This window comes from Aptenodytes forsteri, unplaced genomic scaffold, assembly GCF_000699145.1.
Source record: "Aptenodytes forsteri isolate BGI_AS27 unplaced genomic scaffold, ASM69914v1 Scaffold284, whole genome shotgun sequence".
Classification (NCBI taxonomy): domain Eukaryota; kingdom Metazoa; phylum Chordata; class Aves; order Sphenisciformes; family Spheniscidae; genus Aptenodytes; species Aptenodytes forsteri.
In genome coordinates, this window is record NW_008794445.1 from 4449040 (window position 1) to 4470511 (window position 21472).

At 41.2% G+C, this 21472-nt stretch overlaps 1 protein-coding gene across 1 annotated transcript in view; it reads left to right on the forward strand.

Annotated features, from left to right (window-relative positions):
- GUCY2C (guanylate cyclase 2C) overlaps positions 1 to 21472 on the forward strand; it is a 48098-nt gene that overhangs the window by 5084 nt on the left and 21542 nt on the right. Inside the window, exons 4-15 of the mRNA XM_009290137.1 lie at positions 1028 to 1243; positions 3640 to 3761; positions 4616 to 4712; positions 7428 to 7542; positions 8988 to 9123; positions 11351 to 11436; positions 11872 to 11983; positions 15775 to 15856; positions 18385 to 18490; positions 19042 to 19104; positions 19712 to 19783; positions 20734 to 20838. Coding sequence (XP_009288412.1) covers positions 1028 to 1243; positions 3640 to 3761; positions 4616 to 4712; positions 7428 to 7542; positions 8988 to 9123; positions 11351 to 11436; positions 11872 to 11983; positions 15775 to 15856; positions 18385 to 18490; positions 19042 to 19104; positions 19712 to 19783; positions 20734 to 20838 — 1312 coding nt within the window. The remainder of the gene's footprint in view (positions 1 to 1027; positions 1244 to 3639; positions 3762 to 4615; positions 4713 to 7427; positions 7543 to 8987; positions 9124 to 11350; positions 11437 to 11871; positions 11984 to 15774; positions 15857 to 18384; positions 18491 to 19041; positions 19105 to 19711; positions 19784 to 20733; positions 20839 to 21472) is intronic.

Genomic DNA, 21472 nt, shown 5'->3' on the forward strand with positions numbered 1-21472 from the left:
TAAAAAATCCTTGACTAGTGTAAGCACTACTCAGCAACAACGAAAACATTGGTGCATTATCAACTTCGTTCTTGTCCTAAATCCAAAACAGAGCACTGTACCAGCTACTAGGAAGGAAATTAACTCTATCCCTGCCAAAACCAGGACAATTGCTCAGGCAGTTGTAGGTCCCTTTCAACTGAAATAGTCTATTCTATTCTAAGTCAGTCAGAAAAATGTCTGTTTCACTAGTGAAATACTTTCCTTGGCATTACTTGTTACATCATCTGTGCCTGTTACTGTTGCAACAAGTATAAACCCTGTCATTTGGTAAGTGGGCTTTACCTGGAAAATAAAGTTTTGTCACAATTATGACAACAACTCTGATGGCCATGTTTTTTGCAGGCAAAATTCCCTGTTATAAAAAACCACTTACCATACAAGAACTAAAATATTTTGAGTCTAGTCATAAGATTGCAGCATCTAGGAAAATACTTTTATCCTTTAAAACTTATTGTCTCTGTGGATAAAAAATATCTTTGTTTTACAAATTCCCTGCCAGCAGAGGATTGCCTTAGTTTTTCTCCCTGACTGCTGCTGTTGTACAGCTCCTAAAATATGCCATAGTGAAACTAAAAGGAGTAAAGCTTTTTTGATGGCAAAAAGCTGTCACCCTCCGGCATTACCCCAATAAAGAGATCAAATTCATCCCATGTTAATGGCAGATGGGGAGCAGAATCGGATGGGTCCTTGAGCCTTTGGACTCCTGTCACAGCCCTTGGGCTGAAACGGTGCATGATACCCAAAAGGGCACGGGGAGTTGGGGGTAGTGAGAGAAGCTGCCTGGACCAGTTCAATGGGGCTTTTCAGTGCCAATATTGACCTGAAATCTGCTTGTGTTCTTGAGAAGTCTTCTGTTTCAGGTTCAAATTGCTGTTAAACTAATGCAGGGCACAAGAGGAGAGGGAGCTGAGGATGGAAATCACGTGGTAGCTGCCTTGGTGCAACAGCAATCCGTTCAGACTTGTCCTCTTGTCTCTCCCTTCAGAATTGAAACAATACTGAGCCTGCCTCTGATCTCTGTAGGGAGTTTTGGACTGTCCTGTGACTACAAAGTAAACCTAACCCGCCTTCTGACCCCAGCCAGGAAAGTGAATGATTTCTTCTATTATTTTTGGAAAGAATCTTGGCTGCCATTCAAAACCATAACCTGGGAATCTGCCTACATTTACAAGAGGAATGAAAACTCGGAGGCATGCATCTGGTAAGATCCGGATCCACCTCTGACCCGGCTGTTGATAAACTCCATCTCCATCCTCAGGCATGGTTCTTACAAGCTGTCCTTCGAGTCCTACATTTTGGGAGGTGCCTTACGGCAACCAAGGAATGAGAGAAGGAAAACATGAATTATACCCTTTAGCTGTATTTCATATCTGAATGTTTCACTCAGTCTACTTTTAAGTATTCTCAAGCCTTGGCTTTTCCTGTGGATAGCACAGCGCACATGTTGTCCCTGCTGGAAATACCTGTTTACTGCATCCTTGATGTAAATAGTGTGACATGAGAGGCTCCTCCATCCGGCTCTCCATAGATGCCTTTTTAGGTCAGGGGTTTTATCAAGCTCTTGTAATGTTTCTCCACATCAATGGCTTCAATCTGTGGGCACTGTTGTTACTCCAAAACATTTCCAAAGTTCAAACTGTGTCTTTCTTTGAACAAAATGACCCCCAGTGATTGCACAGTTTAAGCTATGCTCTCACCAGTTTGGAGCAAAGGAGATGTCTTCACTTTGTGACCTGAAACATCAGTCTGTCCTTGAATCTCAAGAATACTGTTTTTTGTCCTTGCCTAAAATCAAAGGCTGTTTTTAGTCAAATAGACTCTTTAATATACTGATATTTATCATTACTCTTCTTTATTGACTCATTTAATTTTCAGCTCATGTGAGTGTTTCTATGCTCCTTTGAATTTTTTTCCAATTTTGGGACATAAAATGCTGATTAATTAAAAAAAATCTCATTTCTCCTACTAATTTTACAAATGTAGCTCAAAGGCAGCCAAGAATTCATGGAAATATCTATTATTTATCTTTCCAATTCATAACCTGAGGAACTTGCAGAATTTTAAGCAAAATTTATGTCTGTATTGCCTTCAGAGTGATATAGGCATGTACTTACATAATATTTTGTATACAGAATTTAATTTTTTTTTCTGAATTAAGGGGCCTAAAATCTGATCTCCAATTCACTGTTTTGTAGATATTTAGGGACTTTTATTGTTTCCTCCTTCTTTTTTAGTATAGATAGCAACTTGATCACATGATGTAATTGCTATGATTACCTCCCTTTGATGCTTTGAAACATCAGTGCACTTCGCTTCTCTCTTACTACAATCCCTATTTCTCCATGTTCGCAGCTGTAATTGACAATGCACTACACACATTTTAGCTAAATCCCTTTAATTCTTCAGGTTTCATACCTTTCAGGGAAGTCAATGCATGTAAGTTATTTCCCAAGTGTTTCTTACCTTGTCTTTATTAATACTTCTGTTCAGGACCTTCTTTATGACTTCAGAACTGTTCCAGCTCCTTCTCTTTCTTGTTGAATTAACAGAAAAAATCAAAATTAATTTTGTATCTCTGACCATTTTTCATCCTAATATAGTTGTAAAAGTGCATCTCATTCTGCTTTAATAGAACCTGAAGGTTTTTGAACTGTCTAATTTAAAAAATCCATTTTTGCTAAAGCACAAGTTATACTGCATGGGCTAATTGTTTTCCCCATATATGTATAAAAATAAGTGAATACCCACAGTGATAGCAAAATTAGGTTATGTCTCAACTATGCATATGTTCCTGTAAATTAATGGTTAATGATTCTGTTCCTGAAAAAAAATGGGAAGCAAAAGATATTTAGTAGTTTATGGGACTGGGATCTCAGTGTTGCTAGATCAAAAGTTAAGCAGTTTGAAAACAAAGAGATTTCTTTTGGTTTTCCCTCTGCATTAACTTTATTTCAGACAGAATGTCTCTTCTCAGACACAACATGTTGAGGCAAGAATAGGATTTAGGAGTTGGCTGTTTTTGCTTAATCTTTTAGCTAGCTTTTACTCACTTGGTTGTTTTCTTTGCTGTCCTCATTTTTCCCCTTCAAGTTTTAACTGACTCATTATAGGTTTTTTTTGTTGCTACTTTCCTTCCTTTCCTTCTCTCACAGTCAGGGTATATGTGTGTTTTTTATCTCAGTTCTTTCTGCAGCTCCCATTTACTCCTTTGAACCTTCACATGTGTCTTCTAAGATTACCACTGATGTCTTAAAACAGCAGAGCTTCCTGGCTCTGTCTCCCAGTTAGTCTTACTATAATTTCCCCATATCCCTGATTTCTTTTCTTAATTGTTAATGTCTTATTACATCACTGTATTCTCCAAACCCGTCCTTTGTACAACCAGGCTCAAATACCTCTGGGTGACTTTCCAAACACTTCTAAGTCTTTCATGCTCTGTATTGATTTTCTCTCTTCTATTGCTGCAGAAAAAAGTGTTTTATTCTGCCTTACAAACACTCTTGTGTCCTGTAAACAGCCTATCTCGCATTTTGGCTTATTTAGGAGAATGTGAGGAGTTAGCAATTTTCTGACAATGTCTGTGCTCCCTTGTGTCAGGTACATGAATGCGCTAGATGCTGGAGTCACACACTTCTCTGAAAAACTGAAGTTTAAGGAGATTTTAAGGACTCCGGAGCAGCTTAAAAAAACTGTGAAAGATCCAAAGCGGAAAAGCAATGGTAAGGGGGGGCTGAGGGTGCAGTCTCCCCTGCAGGTAAGTTGCTTTTCCCAGGAAATCAGACCTACCCCTTAGTTACATTTTAGGGATAGTCTTTCCACAGAAATGGTGGAGAAACGCAGATATATCATTTCACATGGATGCAAACATAAAATGGCACAAAGTTCCTAGATTCCTCTCTCCACCCCATAAAATATGGGGGAACATCCTGGTTCTAGAGAGCTTTTGGGGTGAATTATCCCATCTAGGCACAAGCTCTGTTTTGTGAAAGATTCAGAAATCCAGGAATCACAACTCCTCCTAAGAAGGGCCTTAGATACCACAAGAATGCTTAGCTCTCTACCATCCCTGTGTTTGCAGCCCTGGTACATATATGGGCCTCATTTGTGCCATCAAGGGGCTCTTCTTCTGGAAGTGATCCATCTAAACTAGAAAAATGGATGAGTAAATACCTCATCTTCTCCTGACTAAGCACTTGGCATCAGCAGGCCAAGTGAGTGTGAGAGTAATAAGTAAGCCAATGAAACTATTACTTGAATGCCATTTAACTTAGAAATGTTCATATTCAGTAGCCCATATTGCATTAGAACTGCCAATGCTTATTTGAGTGAGATAATGGTGCAGTCAGACAGAAAATGGTGCAGGTGTTGAGGCACCTTTTACCACTTTCCCTCAAATATCCCGGTCTTGCTGCAGAGGCTGTAGCTCTGTGCCTGGGCCCCAGCACAGCACAGGTAATGTGCCTTAGCCCAGCATTGCTCTACTGCCTGCTGCTCAAGCACGGGGGAGCAGGCAAATGTCCTCTTCTTGTCTGTACCTTTCACCAATCTGTCTCCATTTTTGCCCAATCTGTAGTGATCATCATGTGTGGCTCTCCCACTGACGTCAGCACAGACCTAGGGACGGTGCAAGTGGATAAGGACATTGTTATCATCCTGATAGATCTCTTCAAGTAAAGTATTACCTTTGCTTTTCCTCTTTTCTCTACAGTTTGCTGAAGGATAGAGATAGTGGAAATAGTCTGAGTGGAACTGTTTTGTTGAAGAAATGTTCTCTCACAAAATGTTTTCCATTGCCATCTTTCCTCAAGTCTTGCCATTTATCTAAGCTGCTTAGTGTTTAATTCATGGCACATACGCTACAACATCCCCTTTAGTTCACACAATATTTTTCTAAGGCAGTGACAGAGCAGGTAGGGTTAACGTCATCCTGTGGACTCCTCAGTGCAGGAGGCCATGAGGGAACCACAGAGTCCAAAGTCAGAATGGTCTGTCAAAAAGTCAAAAAAGCTGTTCATATGAGATTTTGTAGATTTTTCATACAATCTGCCCAACCAGACAATTATGTAAATGTGGCTTACAGTATATTTTTCTAGGCTCCGTTTATTCCATTTTTAAATGATTTAAGAGTGGTACAACTGTCTCTTCCACTTTATAACTCTTCCACTTCATAACTGCCTCTTCAACTTCTTTATAACTACATAAATCTAACTTTTCAGAGACGTTTCTTAGTATACGACCTAAGTTTTCTGTTGTTCAATTTCATCTCTATATTACTAATTACAAAATCTTTATAGATGAGGACTGATATAAACTGGCCTTATTAATAGTAGCCTCAAAAGCTTTGTCTGTATACGAGGACTGAGAGCTGATCTCTGGCCCTAAGTGACACAGCACAGCTCACATCCATATGGCTGAGTGTAGATGCCCAAATTGCTTTTTGGGTATGGCTCCGGTCACCGTAGTAGGTCACAATCTGGGAGAAAGCTAGTTGGCCTAAACCAAAACCAGGCCCGGGACAGTGCTGGCAGCTTAATGGTATGGATGATCACAAGGCAAATGTATGTGCCCATGTCTCGATCTTACTTATTTCACTGTTGATGTAGCAAAAGAATCCATGAACTTCCGGGGCCTGTGGGACTTCCCAGCCCTCACGTCTAAAGCTGACCTTGACAGGGCAGGGCTGAGGCACTTTGAATTAATGACTTCAGTCATTTATTCTTTGGGTACAAACTGGAGCCTGTGGTTCAAGTTCTAACAGGATCTTCTCTGTCCTGTACACTTTCAAGTTCACCATATATATTTTTCAGAAGTGCCTCTAAGAGCTTTAGACTGTCCACCACTTTATACAGGCACTAGGAATCCCCAGTTGCTTTTCCTGAGGCAACTGGCTACAGTTCCTGTTTCTTTGCAAATGCACAATGGGGACTATGTACGTGAGTGCTTTTACTTACTGGTGTTGCATGTATAATTGTTGCCTCACAACAGTTGAGGGTGATTAGGGGCTTCTCTGCTATCATATGCATCCTTCTGATACACCCAGCTGCCTCAGCCCATTTTATATGCTGCCCTCCTTAAATTTGCTACATACCCTGATTTTGCTGAATATCTCAAATCATGTTCTTCTTCTTAAAACAGAAACAAAATACAGACACGTGTTAGATCCAAACTCAAGCTGTAGGAGAAGACAGTAGGCGAGGTCCCATGCTTCTCCAGGAGTCAAGTCCCTCAGACAAAGTGATGGATTTAAATTTTCTTAAGCTCTGAGCCCTCTGGCAGCCAGGACACAAACACAGTGTTTAAGCCTCCCTCAAGGAAGGTGGGATGCTGCAGGATTATCCAGTCTGGCAGAGTCTAATGAAGTTTCCTTTTCACCTGGCTAGTTCAGTCCAAGCCTGAATGCAAAGCACTTTGAAATTCTTCAGAGTGAAAAGTGCAATGTAAAAGTCAGAAGGTTCAGGGAAAGGCAGGGACAGGGCTCTGGTGTCAGGATCCCATCTGATGGCCGTGGAGCGGAGCCTGTGGTCCTCAAAAATTCTTAATACAGTACTGACTGAAAAATAAAAGGATGATCAAACTTGAATAATGAGAGAAGGCTCATACAATTTTTTCCTTAATCAATCTAGCTATAGCAATGACAGATGCTGCCACTTGACACTAATATCTATTAATAAATTCCTCTGCAACATGTGAATCCAGAGGTTGCCAGTCTGTGAAGCACTTCCAGATGGCCTATCAGGGTGATGAAACCAAAGATACCTGAAAGCTACGACCTTTTCTGCTTGTTTTAGCATAGTTTTCAAATTCACATAGTTTCCTCTGATTTTCGTAGCTCACTGAATTAAACAAATAAATCAATAAGCTGCTCTCTGCACCTCTCTGATTGTTTCATGCCCTCCTGTTAAATGTTTTTAGTGCAAATCCTGCTGTGATCAATTCTAGCAGGAAATATCAAAATTAGAGGAACATGCAAAACAGTGCAGAAGAGGTCAGAAACATGCACAATAACATGAAGAAACAACAGATTGCAGTACTGTGGATTCCAAGAAGAGAACTCAGTTTTAATAAATATAAACTCCTGCTTGAAAGAAGAGGAAATAAACAGGACAGAAACCAAACAGTTACAATAATAACAATAATTCACTGCAACCTTTGAGTTTCAGATTGCCAGATCTCTTTGATACTACCTTTTAATGTAGTTAAGCACAGAAGCTGGCATCAGGGAATGAACAACATAAAAAGTTTTGTCCATGATGAAATTTTATTTTTAGAACTACTGTTTTAACCTGTTAAATAACAGTGCTGCTGGGGACAGGAGAGTGATTCTGTCATGGTTACCACTGCCCCTGTTGCTGATTGTTTGTGGGGTCCTTGTGCTTTGCTTGCAGTAACATGTACTTCAGGAACAACAACTCAGCCCATTACATGCAGAATGTACTTGTCCTGACTCTGCTACCAGCTAATGACAGCTTGAATACCACAAAGACTGAAGACACCATCCTGGTAACCACACTATTTTATATCTGATTATTGCATTCAGTTCATTCAAGTTCATGCACTAGAAAATGAAAACTAAAAATGCAGCTGTAATCATCCCCCATCATGCTTCCATGCTGGTATTTTCTTACATTATCGCAGGATGACATTTTGTCCTGCTGTAATGATGTAAAAATACAATATCATAAGGCAAACATACAGGCTCTCATATTCCTGCTTTGTGAAGTTCAACTCAAGCTTTTCATTTGGTCTGCAAGTGTCACATTCATGGGACGTGAGGGAGACTTATAAGCACATGGCCTTCTGACTTCAATTCTGAGTGACTGACAATCTTATATGTAGCTGCAAGGCATCACTGAAGGAAGATCTATAGGTGTAATCGAGATATGAGCATGGAAAGTTCAGAACTAATAATTGTTGACTGATTTTTGTGCGCAGATATGTATAAGCAGTGGCAACCATTGCTGTTTCTGTCCAGGGACTTTCCAGTTAAACTTCAAAAACAGGAACCTTTTTTTTTAAAAAAAACATGGCCTTCTGACTTCAATTCTGAGTGACTGACAATCTTATATGTAGCTGCAAGGCATCACTGAAGGAAGATCTATAGGTGTAATCGAGATATGAGCATGGAAAGTTCAGAACTAATAATTGTTGACTGATTTTTGTGCGCAGATATGTATAAGCAGTGGCAACCATTGCTGTTTCTGTCCAGGGACTTTCCAGTTAAACTTCAAACTTCAAAAACCTTTTTTTTCTGTAGGAAATACGTATTTTTTTAATTTCTTGAAAAGCAGAAACTATGCAAACCCTGTATCTGCTTAGTGAAACTGATACTCCTGCCGTCTGCCCAGGAACCAGACTCTACACGTAGAGTTCCTCCCAGGATTTGTGGCTTTGAGCTCCAACTCTCCAGCAGGCAGCCTGAAGCTTCTGGATGGATTTACAGGGCTTCCAGATCCCCCAGCCTGGGCTCAACACTTTTTGGGTGCCAGCGCTATGGCAGGCTGCTGGAAATTCTGGCACAGCTCCTTGCCCCTGAGCTGTGGCCATCTGAAAGCCCAGACTTGCTGGCACCACACCGGATTATCTGCACAGAAAGTCTAATCCAAAGCCAGGGGCTTTGGGTCCCACAGAGCAGACCTGCCCAGAACCTACAATGTAGGATTTCTTGAATCCTTTGCGTCGGAATCAGCATGCCAGAGCTTTACATTGGCCTCTTACAAGTTTTCACCACCTCCCTGTCTTCATACACCAAAAATATATTTTGTTTACCTTTATTTTTCCAAGCGAAGAATGCTGATGTGGCATTGCCCACCTACTCACTCAGTGTTCAGCAGATTCTGGTCTTACATGCTGGAGTTTTTGCCAAATGGAGACCACAAAAGATATTGTAGCTTTAAGGCAGAAACGTGAACTCTCAAATTGCCATTTTTCTTTTTCTCCTGTTCTAGACGGAAGATGACTTTTTTGTTGGCTATTTTAATGCAGTCTTGCTGTTTGGACATATTCTGAAGAAATTTATCGTCTCCCAGAGCCCAGTGTCACCTGTCAGTTTCATCAATGAATTCCGAAATACCACTTTTGAAGGTAAAAAAAGTACAGTCCTGTGCAGGGTTCACTAAATTGATGAGGGGAAAGAAATTTGTTTTTAAGCACTCTTAGGATAAGTCACTTTTGCACTAAACAAGTCCAAGGCCTTCAATGAGTTTTATTCCCACTCTTTTTTCTTTTTCTATCATTTTTTCCAAGGATGTCATCTTCAGTATTAGCAGAAGCACTACACAGCAGTCGTGCAGAATCACCTCAGTGCATGCAACACAGAAGAGGTAGAAAGTCAAAATAATGATCATTTGAAACATTGCAATTAGCAACAGACTGCTTGAGGACCAGACTCCTTTCTGGGCTGTTGCGTTGAAGTACAAAGCACATTTAAAGACTATTGCTGCCTAAGGAGGGCTGGGGGAAGGAGGAGGGACAGAGCTTCCCAGCCAGCAGAGATGGAGGACAGAGATGGGGACCTGAAGCTGGTGTCATTCTTTTGACAAAAAGCTGAGCTCTCTATAGGGAGACTATTTGGAGAATGAGAAAGGAGCTGGAAGAGTGAAGCATATAGGTGGGTTTCAGAGTCCATGCTTCCTCCAGAGGCAACCTGGCATTCAGGTTGTTAATTCGCGACAGTGGCATTTCTAAGCTTTCCCCCAAAGGTCTGGTCTTGACTTGAGGCCAGTACGTATGAAATATGGTTGATGTTCAAAATGACTCTGAAGTCCACTTAACTAATCTTTAATGAAGTAGTTTCAACCTTTTTCCACTTTACAAAGCCATCGTAGGCCTGGGTGCCTGCAGTGTGAGTGTAAGCCAGCTGGCAATGGGTTGGCTCTTCTTAGTCAACTTTCTTGTTCCTCTCACAGGTTGTCTAGCACCAGTGGGCTTTTGTAGGCCACGGGCTTAAAATCACAGAATTCAATCATTAGGAAAAGACAGAGGCAATACTTACACAAAGAAGTAACAACATTACCTTTCTGGGAGCAAAGTCCCAGCTATCACTTCACATCAGAGATCTGTACCAAAATGACGACTTAAAGCTTTGTGTTTATGTCCCACCTGCTTTCAGCAAACACGTGTAGAAGTTTCCCAGATTTTCCTAATATGGCCTAACAGGTTTTGTGCTTATCTTTGCTTTAACCATGGTATCCCAAACCTAGCAAAATACAGTTTACTAACTCCTCCTGGAGACAGCATCCTTTTTTGAATATCAGTAAACTCATCTCTTCAGTTTCACTCTAAATTTGAAAGGTAAGTTGCACAAACTTTTTTACTTATCTGAAATAATTCTTGCACTGTAATGCTCCACATTAGTTATAGGTTTAGTTTTAAAAAAAAGTCCTAAAAGTGAAAGGTGTTGAACCACCTTCATTCTTGTGCTGGAGGCTGGTAGAGTAGGGAGTGCATACGATAATTATTTTGATATTAAGAAGGTGGACCATGAAAAACTTAGCATTGGTTTTTGAGGTGAAAAGGGAGAAGATAATTCCTGAACTAAAATAATGATGATGCTGAACTTTAGGAAAAATAAAATAAGTCATCAGCAACAGCAGCAAAAGAGCAATCTGAAGCTGTTCAAAAAGACTCTCCTGAAAAAAGAAGGAAAAACATGAAGGTGAGACTTTCAGGAGTGGTGGGTATTGGCTAAGCTTGTGCTCTTGTTGAAATGACTGACTTCATGAGAGCAAAGTCAAGCCACGCTGAGGGACTTAGGAAGTTCCACCTTAAAATCCTTGGAATGTGCTACATAGGCAATTTCTCAGTCTGCACATTTGCTGAGATACAGAGACAGGAGGTTAAAGGGAAAAAGAACTTGGTTAAAATAATACTATTAGAGCCAAGCAGGTAGCTCTCGAAAGAGTAAGGGGAATGAAAGTACCCCTTTATTTCCTTTCTTGCTGATAGATTGAAACTGCAGGTGGAAACAGGCAATTTCCCTTCTCACTTCTAAAATGGTCCCTTCAAGGGAGGTTACTCTGACATTCTTGGTATGCTGAAGAAACCTGACAAATATATTTTTCTATAGCTAGAGGGAGACTTTCCTCTTCAGTGCAGTCAGTTCAACAGCTTTTATTGGATTTTGTAGAGAAAATGTAGCATGCTATTAAGGGAGAAGTAGCGCCACACTAAGCTAATATGTATTCTAGCATGTACCTGAAGAAGAAAAATATCCTGAGCATCAGAAATCCTTTTATTTATCCCATCCTTCCTGCCACATATTTGTGTTTCTGAGAATGCAAGCCCTCTGACTAATTCCTTGTGTCCGCAGGTGTACGGGGTCCTGTGACTCTAGATGAATTTGGAGACATTGATACCAATTTGACCCTGCTGTACACACCACAGACTGCAAATCATGTACGTATGTGCAAGGGAGCAATTGTTTTACCTTATATATGAAAGGAGAAACAAAATGCCCTGTACTATTGCATAAGAATGATGACAATAACTACAGCGGAAGTGCTGGTGTGCCAAGGCATGTGCCTCCATGCCAGGAGGGGGTCATGAGAAGCGTGCTGGAGACTGACAGGATTGATGTCATCTGGTGATTCAGTAAGTGAAGTGCAGCTGGTATTTTGTGGGACTGATACATTTCTTTTCAGAGAGAGGGGAGGAATGATGAAGACTATGGCAGCCAAACATATGGCTAAGCTGAGGAATGCACCACTGTAGCAGAAAGAGCAAGAATTACTTTGAGTTTGGGCAATACATTTATTAAGGGTAGTTTGAAGCAAGAGACAAAAGAGGGAGAGCACAGCTGCTGACTGTATTTCTTCCCTGCTACACCCATAGTTCAGAACTCTTCTATATTTCAACACTCGCAAGAACGAGACACACGTGATGACTACCAGTCCGGATTTTGTCTGGAAGAACCACAAGCTGCCCAGTGATATGCCAAGCACTGGTGAGACACCCATTAAACCTACCTCTTCTTCGAAGACAAGTCACACAGCCCTAAGATCCGCCTGCTGTGCAATCCAGCACGCTACCTTCACAATGCCACCAGCCAGTGATGCCAGGAGCTGAGGGCTGAACAGTATCTTTCCTTCCCCTTTCCTTTCCTATATCGCTGATACAGCACGGTGGCTTCTGCTTGCCCCTTTATCCTTGTTGTAGGGAACTGGGGAGAGGACACAGCACAGTGCAGATTCAGGGTGCTTCTCTGGAGGGGTCTCTTTGGTGAGCTGGCTCCTTGCAGAAAAAAAATGGGAAACTAGGTTGTTGCTCTATCTCCACTCAAACTTTAAATCTGAAATCCCAGAAATCACCACCTCCATTTCTTTTGAGTTTTTGGTGACTCCTGGATAGAACAGTTGAATCCCCTTGTAATTCAGCATAGCAGAGTACAGCCTTGTCAGTCTGAGCAGATTGGGATTGTTTCCCCATGTAGACTGCTGCCATATGGTGATTGGCAATGGAAAGGTATATTCTTCAGGGTATGATATGCAGGATAAAAATTATTGCAGTGGCGGTGGTTGCAAGGGGTTAGTTTTCACCTGAGTCATCCCCATCAGTGAGTGTCCAAAGGTGCCTCTGTCAAAGGTCTCTGCTAAAGGTCTCCACTAGTTTGCTGTATTGCTTACCTCCACTAGGGAATATTACAATGCAAACCAATAACTGGAGGAACAAACACGTTCTGATAACTAGAAGTCCATTCACAGCAAGGTGGTACATGGATTCAAACACTTTTATTCCTCAGTAACGTAAATCAGATGGCTTCAAACTAGGGCTTGCTGCTTGGCCCCAGGCTTCTCAGTCTTGCTCCAGTCCCATTCCCATTCATCCCCTCTCCCCACAACACACTGTGTTGTCAGAGGATATCTGTGTCTTTAAAACATTCCCCTGAGTACATCCTTGTTTGAAGCTGCTGTACAAGGCCAAAAGAAAAATTTTTGGGAATTGCAGAAAGCCAGTGTCTACAAACTAGTAGCTCAACATTCAGCATTTAACAAAGGCCTGACTTTGTGGCCAAGCTATACTAAATCAAAGTAAAACCACCTCCCACAGGCACTGGATTATTTTGGTTTCACATTTTTAAAAAATAAACCTTCCTTCAGTGTGATTTTAAACAAGTATATTCCTCCAAAGGGCAACTTATTGTGGCCAAAGTTTAAGTAAGTTTAAGTACGGCCAAAGCCAGTCAAAACTTTCCAACCAGAAAAATGTTTTTTCCTCCAGGGAGGTGAACAAACACAGCAACCAGAGCCCTGCTCCTTCCTAAGCTGTTATTGAGAACAGCTGACCCAGTTCTGCTACCCTGCTTGCTCCTGGCATCCCTTAAAAAAAGGGGCTTAATCCACATTTTGCCATTATTCAGAAAGTTTGAACCCTCGCTCTAAACATGGGTAAGGTCAGCCTTCAATATGCAAACGTTTCTGGTTCCAGAGGACCTGAAAACAGTTCATTTGTGATGTACTCTCCTTTTGTGTGTTGTAATACTAAGAGCCAGGAGGTGGTAGCAGATCATCAGGAATGGGAGATTGCGGCCCCAGAGCGCTTCCATGGACAGCTTCAACCTTCTGATTGTTAAGCTGCAAGCCACTATTCACAACGCTTAAGTTTTAGAGAATTCGTAGGAAAAGACGTTGCACATTCTCATGTATATGTCATTTTATAGTGGTAACTTAATGTCCTTCCTTGGTGGAGGGAAACGGTAGTACTGACAGTTTTCAATAGAGAAGCATCAGACTAATACTAAGTTACTAGGAGGCCCCGAGACTGATGCTGGGATGAACACACAGAAAGAAGGTGGGGAGACGTGATATACAGAACAAAAAGTCAAAGCCAGAAAGCTTCGGGTCCAAAATCCAGAGTTCCTAAACTGAATTCTATGTCAGATGCAGACACATTGGTATGTTCAAAATCCCTGCCCAGCTGGTGTTTGATTCTGGAGGCAGCTAGTGTGTGTCTTGTTGCTTTTTATTTATTTATTAAGTTGTACACTTTATTGTTTTCCTGTGTGCCTTTATTTCTGTTTCTGGGCACACGCAGAAGTGCATTAGCCTCAGTAAGGCTGAGTAGCTCGGCTTTTTTACTATCCATAACCAACATGGCAATCTGCGAAACTAGATTCTCCTCTGCCTTCTTCACCTGAGAGACTTGCTCAGTAGAGTAGGTACACTCTAGACATCTGGCCACCAGACGAAGCTCTGCACTAATGGCTTGTTGTTCTTCAAAGGAAGTTGGTGGCCACAACTTTCCTTCTCAGCACCCCTGAACTCCAAGAACTGACCCAAGACAGGCTTCAGTTCACTTTTTCACACCCTGACCCAAGACAGGCTTCAGTTCACTTTTCCACATTAAGACAATCAAAATTACAACCTTAAATAATCAGTTCCCAGCCTTGCCAGTTCTGCCTGCCTGCTCAGGACTAGGACCCTCGTGTGCTCTGTGATTTTGGGTCTAAGTCCTCAGATGCCTGAACAGCCTGATTTTCAAATTGTTTGCCACCTGGCAGCTTCCAAGGATACTAATCTGGCAGCTTTGTGCTGCACGAGATTAATTTCCCTCTATAGCATATGAATTTCGTATTAGAGTAGAGTCCACTCAGTACCACTTGTCATCCCAACACATTGTCTACAGATGTGTTCAGAAATGAGTCCACAGTCTCCAAAGCTCTGTCTACAACAACTACAGAATCACTTTAAACAACTGGGTCAATAATGGGAGAACCCAGGTGCAAAATGTTGAAAAGTTTGTGTATGTTAAAAGCTGTACCATGATTTTCATCTTGACCTCTTCTTGGATAACAAGTTCTTGTGAGAAATGCCTTTCAAATCCACAAGTGGCTGTACTCTGTATCAGCTGAAATTCTGTGTGGAAGCTGTGGTCTTCAGGTGTATCCCGTCCTGAAGCAAATTATATCAGTAAAGACTCTGAGTGACAAAGGTATGGATAGCTGTGGAAAATTCACTGTCAGAGAGGCATGTCTTTCTCACTGGCTGGGTACCCAGCAGGACTGGAAAGGAAAAGACATACGTTATAAAGCCTGAATCAGAAAGTCATCACTGAGTGTCGTGTTTAATGGTAAAAACCGTAGGGACCAAACCTTTGTTCTGCCATTCAGAGAAAGCCTTATCCAAAGAAGTTGATGAAGAGCCCATTTTGCATTAAGCCCTGGGTATGCTGGGGGAAAACAATGTTTCCTGCCTGCCAGTGACTCTGATTTCAAATGGTCAACTGCTTACCCCCTCTACATCCCTATCCCACAGAGAGTTGTACCCAAGGTTTGCCTCCACCATCCTCTCTTAAGAAGTTAATGAAAGGAGAAATTTGGCTGCTTCATTTTTTAAAATGTGGTTACTAAGAAAAGTCAGCTTTATTCCTGGACTATCCTAGTTTGTCTTTAAAGAGGAGAACACCTGGGAACTCTGCTGCTGAGCTGATGTGAGATTTAGTGCTGTTAAATTCACTTCCCACCTGGGTGTCCCTACAGAGTGCCCATGCCTCAGGTGAGGATGTAAGACTGCACTGCTCTGGGTCATGCTTCATCCTGCAGTGAAAGAGGCAGGCACGTGTCACCTCTAGGCAGTGCTGGACTTTACCAAAGCCTCTCAATTTGGATGTGACCAAAGAATATCCCTGCTTAGCTACTGTGACTTGTACATGTGTGGGTGAGGGTAATTTCTTAAACATAATATTGTTTTTCAGTGTCTTCTGTCAAGTTGTTTATTTTTCAAATTTTCTTTTATGCAGGCCCACAAATCTTGACCATTGCTGTCTTTACGCTCACAGGAATTGTGATTCTGGTTCTGATCATCTCTTTGCTGATTCTAAGGTACTAACCTCTTTGGCCCCCTGTTTGTCATTGAACAGTTTTCCTCCTAGAGCAATGCCTTTGATGTCTCCTTGAAGAACCATTCATTAGCTTACCTTACATACCTAGGTGGTTGCCCTCAGTGTGAACTCTTTAGTATATGCCAAATAGTGTTTGCATCCGTAGCGTTGTTATGTCAGGTTAATAATCAAGGGAGAAGATGCAGCAAGGCTCATAGTTTTTGCATCTGCTAAAAAGCTCTGACTCATACATACACAGAAACATATGTCTCAGACCAATCTTCAGACTTTTTCCACTTACTGCCCACCTTTAGCTTACTTGGGGTTCACTTGTGTTTCTTTAACCTATTGGTGACATAAAAATTAAATCTAGAAGGAGGTAGTTGTCTTGAGTCACTGTAGGAATCAAAACACCATGAGGTTTTGGTGTTTTCATTGTATGGATCCACCCCATCTTTCAGTTTCCTCTGACTCAGTCCAACTCCTCGCATACTGACTTTTCTAACATCTAGAATTTCATAAGTATAACACAGTTCAGCTTTATCATGATGGAAAAAGGAGAAATAGAAATCAATGATGTCTCCTTTTGCTGGAAGAAATGCCACCCCATTTCCAAAGTATTTGGTTTTCTTTCATATGTAAAAAATTGTCTTACCTGTGCATCTGTTTTCAGTAGCTCAGCATCCCTCTTTGCTATATATGAGAACTTCAGAAAAAGTGAGAAAATCAGGTCTTAAGAAAACTTGATTAGAAACAGATACTACCCAGGCTCTCTTATTTTGAGTGGACCAATCTGCCTTGCTAACTAAAGCTTTTCATGAGGGAAAAATCAAAGATGAAGGTATACAACTCTTACATATCCAGTTGTACTCAAGAAATAGAAGAGCTAATCATTGCCACATCTAAGCACTAACATATAAACAGACAGGTAAAGTTTGTAATGGCTATGAAAATTGATAAAAATTTGTCTGGTGACTTGTTGTTCTGTACTCTTCCATATTTGCAGATGCATAAAATCTAAAGATTTTGTTTTTTGTTTTAGATTATTATTGTATACATATCACTGTAATATTCCCAAGCATTAAATATAGAAGAGATTCATGAGGATTTTTTAGAATAAAGCTCGCCCTTTTAGTGTTGAAATAATAGCAAACTTCTCAACTATAATTGCTACCGAAGATTGTCCCCTAACAAGCAAAGGAGAAGAGATGCATAAAATCTAAAGATTTTGTTTAGATGATTAGATTATTATTGTATACATATCACTGTAATATTCCCAAGCATTAAATATAGAAGAGATTCATGAGGATTTTTTAGAATAAAGCTCGCCCTTTTAGTGTTGAAATAATAGCAAACTTCTCAACTATAATTGCTACCGAAGATTGTCCCCTAACAAGCAAAGGAGAAGAGAGACTCAGCTATGAAAATGAACAAAATGCCTCATTATTCCTTCTTTATCTCCCAAGTTTCTAGGACACTTGAACTATCCTACACCTCCCTGTGTAGTTCTGACTGCTAAGTAAAAACGCAGTCCTGAAAAACACATAACTAAATATGAAACCTAGTAGATTTTCATTCAGTTTGATATGTACTTAATCACCAGCTGTTACCAGTTTGAATTGCAGTGCCTCCTGGTGATACAACACAGCTTATGGGATTAAACTGAGAAAACCAGTTCTTACCACAATTATTGGTCTCCCTTTTCTTATACATGTGTGAGTTAAAAATGTTGGAAAAGGGAATATTTGTATTATTAGTCAATACTATGGGTTCTCCCCTTTGGAGCACTTGCCAGCAGTCATCAGGGTGTTGGGATTCCCCTGCAGTGTCTCCAGTCAGTCCTGTGTTTTTTTTAATAGAGGAAGGACTTGCATGGATAAGTGGGTAGTTTGATGAGTGCTAGTCTTCTTGCAGCTTTTCTCTAAGAGAAGATAGTGTCTCCTCTGAAGTTCTGCAAGGGAGACAGCAGTTTCCTTCTCCCTGTTCCAAGGTCTCTTCCATCAGTTGTACAAAATGTGCAGAATACAAGGGACACACACAAAAAGGCATCTCATCTCAACACTGTTGTTATCCCCTCTCCTGGCATTGTGTTCACACCAGTTCTTACCATCCAGGATTGATGCCAGGACTTCCTTTGGCTTGTGTTTGTTTGTGGGACCTCCCTTCAGAGTACATTCAATAACACGGAGGAGAAGACTATATAAAATCCAGACGACCCTTTGTGCTTTACATTGTTCTGACGTCCCTTGAGACTGGCAATTGCCTAGCAGTTGTTCTGCTAAATCTGTTCTGTTCTTCTGCTACGTCTATGGAGTTGAATGAGCATTTAGGCTTTCCCAAAGCTAGAGGAATTAGAGCAGCCTCAAACTGGAAAACTGTAAGAGAGCCACAGGGCTTGTGCTCAAGCCTTGCCCACCTGACACTCCATCCTTGTGTCATCCTGACACTGGAAGCTTCCCTGTCTTAATCTCCTGTTGCGGGTTTCGGTTCACTGGGAGGATATTCTGAACGAGTTTGCTTGTTTTGCAGGATGTACAGGAGAGATAATGAGCGTCGGTGGAAGAAATGGTCCCATATACCACCTGAGCAAATCTTGCCTCTGGAGACCAGTGAGACAAGTCATGTTAGTTTGAAGGTAAGAGAAGCACAATGCCTGAAGCTGGGTCTTGGATTCTTGTCTTCTAAAGACCATCGATGCTGGGGTGTTGGCATGCTGCGACTACAATGCAGGCTATGACTCTGGTAGAACTAGGATCTCTTAAAATTACTTCTTTTTAAATTTTTTTTAACCCTCACTTGCTGTATTGAAGAAAAAAGAGATTATTCCCCATTTATCGCTCCCTAATAGAATACATCTGCTTCCCAACAGTAAAGCTCATTTTGTGATAGGGGAACGGGCTGGGTATTGGTTTCCTGTCTCTTCCACACCACCACTGTTACAAATTATTTCCCTGTGCTTTGTTATGCCTCTGTAACACCCAAGAGCATGAAAGCAGCAGGTGGAGGCCCTGGCAGCCATGGGAGCGGCATGGATGTCCCACACTTTCTGTAGCATGTAGTGGCACTCCCTAGAGAGAGAGGCTTATGCTTCTCTGCGTGGCACACACTGACATTACTTATCTCTCTGGACCTGCCAAGTGGGGAGTAAGTGATAATTGCAAGTTAATTATTCTTCTTTGTCCTCAGATCGATGAAGATAAGAGACGTGACACCACCCAGAGACTGCGTCAAGGCAAATATGACAAGAAGGTAACCTGACTGCAGTGTCCATGCTCCCTTCCTTGGCTTAGGAGGGCTCTTTCTGGGAGGAGGTCATTCCTCTCCAGGGACAATTCCACCTCTCCTGACCTTGCAAAATGGCTTGATCTTATGGAAAGAATAAGCCATTTATTCCCTATCAGGTGCTTTACATTTTGCTTACTGACGGCAGGCAAAATATTAGACTCAATATTAGACTCCATGAACCCCTAGCCTAGTCCAGAAGCACAGAAGCAGAAACAGAGGCACCAGAAATCTGATACATTTTGGTACTGAGGAGATAAATGGATTAATGGAGAACAGGCCATTTACATGGCAATTCTTGTACATTCTGTAGCTATCTGCCTGACTGATATATACTAATGTTGAGTTAAAATTTGCATCATTGACAGTTCTAAATAGTTCCTATCCACATGGTAAATCTTTTGAAGGAAATATAATTCCATTACTTATTAGCTGATTAACTGAAACTCCAACAGTGAAGCAGTAGGCAGGTGTTTCTGAAGCATTTCTTTGTATGGACATTTCTTGGAAAAGAAGGATGAATTGCTGTTGTACTAAACCTATGATTTTTTTCCCACTGTTATTTTTTCTTCAGGTGGTGATCCTAAAGGATCTCAGAAACAATGATGGTAATTTCTCAGAGAAGCAAAAAATAGAACTGAACAAGGTAACTGTTGCACATAGCAACTGGACACTGCAGGGTGGGATGGAGCCTATGAGTGAAGTCATTGCTTTCCACTGTCAACTCCAACAGCCATGCGTTTGTGCATGTTTGTGAGGTGGATGGGTAATGAGTTCCTCAAAGGATATTGCTTGATGAACTTTCTCTTTGTGTGTGTGATCTCATCATCAGTTAGAGTCTGAATTGTATGCCACTGAAGCTGAGGATGAATGAAGTAATTCATGCTCTGTCATATGGCCTTGCTAAATACATTTTTATAGCTGATGCTAAAAGGCAATGCACTCTTTTTGCTCATATCATGCTAATTCATTAGTAGCGGAATGTTGTAGTTAAATCTTATTATTGAACGCCAAGTGCAGCTCTTTAAATATAATTAACTCTCTGCTGACTTGTGCATACAGACTCTTCCAACATGTGAGATGAATTTGGCCGCAGTACTGCATCTTTTTTGAATGAATAGTTTTCCTTTTTACACAACACAGCTATACTGTAAATTCAATAAGCTCTAAAAATACCTCAAAGTAAATTACAGTTGTCTATATAAATGGACAAAGTCCATAATATCATGCAGCATCATTAAATTTTTACTACTTGCTCATTTACTGACTGATTCACAACCTTCTGTCACTCATAATGGTTATTCTGGTCAACTGGGAGGTTTGAGTAGAGAGGCAATAATGGAGACTATAGTGGGCTCTGGAATTAACTTGCAGTATCCAACAGCAGCCACTCTTATCTCCCAAATCCAGAAGGCTCTGGAATGACAAATGTCTTCAAGTACTTCACTCAGTGCCTTAGTACACACGAGTTTAAAGGAAACTCATACATCTTATCAGGGCCTGCGATAAAAAGCCACGTCACACAAGTATCCTTGACCTGTGTTTCTGTACTAACAATGATTACTTTTAAAAACAGATGCCATGTTTCTGCTCTAGCTCCTACAGATTGATTATTACAACCTGACCAAGTTCTATGGCACTGTGAAGATAGACACCATGATCTTTGCGGTGATTGAGTACTGTGAAAGAGGTTCTCTGCGGGTAAAGAATTTTGCAGGTCTCCTTCCACCCCCAAATTATCAAATTTCAAAGTAAGAAAAAAAAATCCCTATCTCTAAGTCTCTGGCCCTCATGCAGCAGCCATGGACTGAGCAAGTGGTGGCAGGTTTCTGACTCTGAGTTCCCTCTCCCTTGCTTTGTTCTCTCCAGCCTTCCCCAGGTGCTGCTGCAGCTGCCATCAGCTTGATGGTTCTCAGCAGCCAGAGGATGAGGTGAGGTGCAAGCAAGGAAAAGTACAGGCAGAGCTCTGCCCAGGCAACAGCCAGTATTTGTATTGTGTCCCCTATTGGGAGCATATAGGATATAACTTTTTCTTTATTTTCCAAGCTGTAGCTGTTGTCCAAGCTGATGTCCTTGTGGACCTCACACTGCTCCCAGAGCGTGAAAGGACAGAGAAAAGAATATATTCAATATTATAAGGGACAAACAGTTTGAGGCTGGAATATGGCAAATCCTGTGCTGTAAGGGACAACAGCCCTTCATTTCTGTTTATAAAAAGAAATGGTAAACTGATGCTTGGCAAGAGTTATGGAAAGACTTACAGTTTATTACTACCAATATTATTTCAGTGCTAATCACAAAGTAATGCTGGCATCAGCTCTTCTGCAGGCACACA